The sequence below is a fragment of the Bos taurus genome, chromosome 2, assembly GCF_002263795.3.
Source record: "Bos taurus isolate L1 Dominette 01449 registration number 42190680 breed Hereford chromosome 2, ARS-UCD2.0, whole genome shotgun sequence".
NCBI lineage: Eukaryota > Metazoa > Chordata > Mammalia > Artiodactyla > Bovidae > Bos > Bos taurus.
Genome location: NC_037329.1, coordinates 42,649,880 through 42,652,700, shown reverse-complemented (window position 1 = coordinate 42,652,700; position 2,821 = coordinate 42,649,880). Strand labels below are relative to the sequence as shown.

General features: G+C 57.4%; 1 protein-coding gene across 1 annotated transcript; it reads right to left on the bottom strand.

Annotated features, from left to right (window-relative positions):
- Positions 1-516: 516 nt before the first annotated feature.
- On the bottom strand, positions 517-1,963 carry RPRM (reprimo, TP53 dependent G2 arrest mediator homolog). Its single transcript, NM_001080739.1, has one exon. It carries the CDS (start codon positions 1,755-1,757, stop codon positions 1,428-1,430), a length of 330 nt encoding a protein of 109 aa, NP_001074208.1. The 5' UTR covers positions 1,758-1,963; the 3' UTR covers positions 517-1,427.
- Between the last annotated feature and the right edge of the window lie 858 nt (positions 1,964-2,821).

Here is a 2,821-nt window from a genome sequence, read left to right as displayed (position 1 = left end):
CCGGGGAGAATCAGCGTCACTCTGTCACTCTGTACTTTAGGAACTACATTTCCTGGTCTTTTTTTTTTTTTTTTTTGATCAGGATCCTGACGCCTGCTTGCTGACGTTGGTCAGGAGAAGATGCCCTCCCTGAAGCCTAGCCAAGCCGTCTCTTCCTTTCATTAGCGGTGTAACCCTGTGTTCCCACCGGAGCCCTGCACGGAAGTGTAATCTTCCTGCGGCGGCCTCCCGTTTCTCGCCTTGCTTGGAGCGCTGAGCCTAAATGAAATATAAAATACTAACTGAAAGCGAAAACAAAGGATGCTGCCTCCAGGACGGCTCCAGGCCCAGAGGTTTGGCCAGGACACTCGTCCCTGGGCCTCTCTGTCTCGCTCCCCGCCTCGTGCCTGCGTAGGATCCACGAGTTGAATCGCAGCTCGCCAAAGCGAATTCCACCTCGGACTGGTAACCTGACCCCTCAGCGTCGCCCGTTCCCTTCTGCCCGGAGCGTAGAATGATCACCAGGAGGCCAGGAAAAAAACACTTAAACGTTGCATTTATTAAGGAAATTTTAAATAAGGAGAAAAAAAGTCAAAACGGTGTCACCAATGTCAAGAGCACTTTTGTGGTGTCAACCGTGCAGTCACGAGCTAGGAGTACTATCCCGGATCTTTGCTTCGGGGCCAGCTGGAGTGCCAGTCCCGCCCCCTTCCCTCTCCCCCCTCTCCCAAAGACCCAGTTGAAAATGCAATAAAAGAAACAACTCACCCCATTCACATTCGCAGGCTCCCCTTCCCCCCACCCCTTCCCCTAACACAAAACTCTAACCCCCAGGCAGGGAAACAGGCCACTAGGGCGGAAAAAGACTTATCAAATACTTGTATTCAAGCAAACAAACACAAAATCCCTTAAAACGGCACGTTACAATCAATCAAAGGTATTTATCGCCTGTCCTGCCAGGGGTGTAAGGAGCGGGAGGGAATGGGCGCGAACCCGGACACGGTTTGCGTGTCCCCGTTAGTTCGGTTAAGTGGAATATATGCGGGTCACTTTTCCGGTCACCAGGCAATAGGTGCCGTTGGTCTCCGCCTGCTCGCTCTCTCCACCTGCCCCCCCGAGCTTGGTCACCTGCGGGTGGAAAGGGGCCTTGGCCTGGGTCGGTGTGCCCGCATTCTGCGCTAGCGGCAGCTTCCAAAGTTCTGCGCCCTAATCGCCTTCTCTTGCCACTTGCTGCTGAGTCCAGAGTCAGGACTCTCTTCTACTGCCAGGCCTGGGGACTTTCAGAGGGCGAGCGATAAACGGGTTCGCTTCATCCCGAAAGGCAGAAGTCGAGAGAAAAAAACTGACTCCGACAGGTTTGCTTCGCCCAGTCTCGCATGGTGAGGGGGCGCGGCCGGGCTGGTGAAGTGGGGAGGCGAAGGGCGGCTGCCGCGGGGGCCGGGGGCCGGTCAGTAGGGCCCCACGACCACCGCCTCCACCTCCTTAGACGGTCTCCGGTCCTTCACCAGGAAATTGATCATGCCCTCGGACTTGATGAGAAGGTTGCAGCCCAGGAAGAAGATGCCGAAGACCACGGTGAGCGAGAGCACGCACATGACGGCGATCTGAACCACGCGCATGATATACAGGCTGCGCTCGTCCGGGCCGCCCTCCGCGAAGCCGTCGTCGGTCACCACGGACGCCTGGGTGCAGCAGCGCATGGCGCGCTCCAGCGCCTCGCTGCTGTTGGCCAGGAACAGGCCGGCCACGTCGGTCTGGTTGCCCAGTGCCGGATTCATTGCGGGAGCGGGCCGGCAACACGGGAGGCGAGGGTCCGAGGGGTGGGAAGGCGGTGGCGCGGCAGAAACAGGTGAGCTAAGCGCTCACTTGTGGACTTGCGCGCGCGGGGACCGCTCGCTCGCTTGTTTCCAAAGTCCCCGGCTGGTGAGAGTTTCGCCGGAGCCTTCCCGCCGCGCGCCTCAGTCTGGCTGGTCTGCGCCGTGTGCTTCTGCCCGGGCGGTGCTCGTTCCCGGCGCTCGCTCGACTAGGGGCTGTTGGAACTTGGCGGGGCTGGGCCAGCCCGGCCGTGGGAGGTGCGGACGGCGGCGGTAGGGCCGCTGCTATGAACGCAGAGCGGCCCCTTCTGGCCGCACCGCTGCTCTGCGCCCGCCGCTGCTGGGCGGTGGGGGAAAGGAATGGGGCGAACCTCTTGTTTTTTCTTGCTTCGCCTCTTTTCCAACTCCAAGGATAGGCAGAGATCGCTTTTCTGGCTTTTCTGGCTTGATGGATGATTGAAGAGTTTCGGGTGGGGGAAGGGTTGCGACCAACTGAAAGTTTCCTAAAAAGTGGGTCACACAAGCTCTGCGTGTCCTTGGCCTCCCGCCCCTCTCACCTCCGGGAGGTGGAAAGTGGCGATGAATCGCAGGTGGCAGATGGTGTCAGCGAATACATGGGCCCGCCGCCTGTGCCTGACTTTGTCTCGCTTGTGACAAGCCGGGAGGGAAGGAAGGAGAGAAAGAAAGAAAACGAGTGAGAGAGAAAACGATTGGAAAACAGAGTAAGGCAGATTTTATAGAGACTCTTGGGCAAAAGAAAAGGGTTTAGGGAAGGAAGGGCTCTTCTGTGGCCTTTATGGTTGCCAAGAACAGGGTCACCTCCTTGGTAAGGGAGGAGAAGGTGGACAGAATGGCTACCCTTGTAATCTCAATTGCTAATGAGTTTTTGGATGCGCTTCCAGTGTTTTTCTCTGCTGGCAGTAAATCAGCTGTTTAAGGGAATTGCTCATCAGCACCCATCACCTAGAACACTGGCCAACTCCTGGAAGATCTCCCCATTTTCCGTAAGCTGATGTATTTCACCCTAG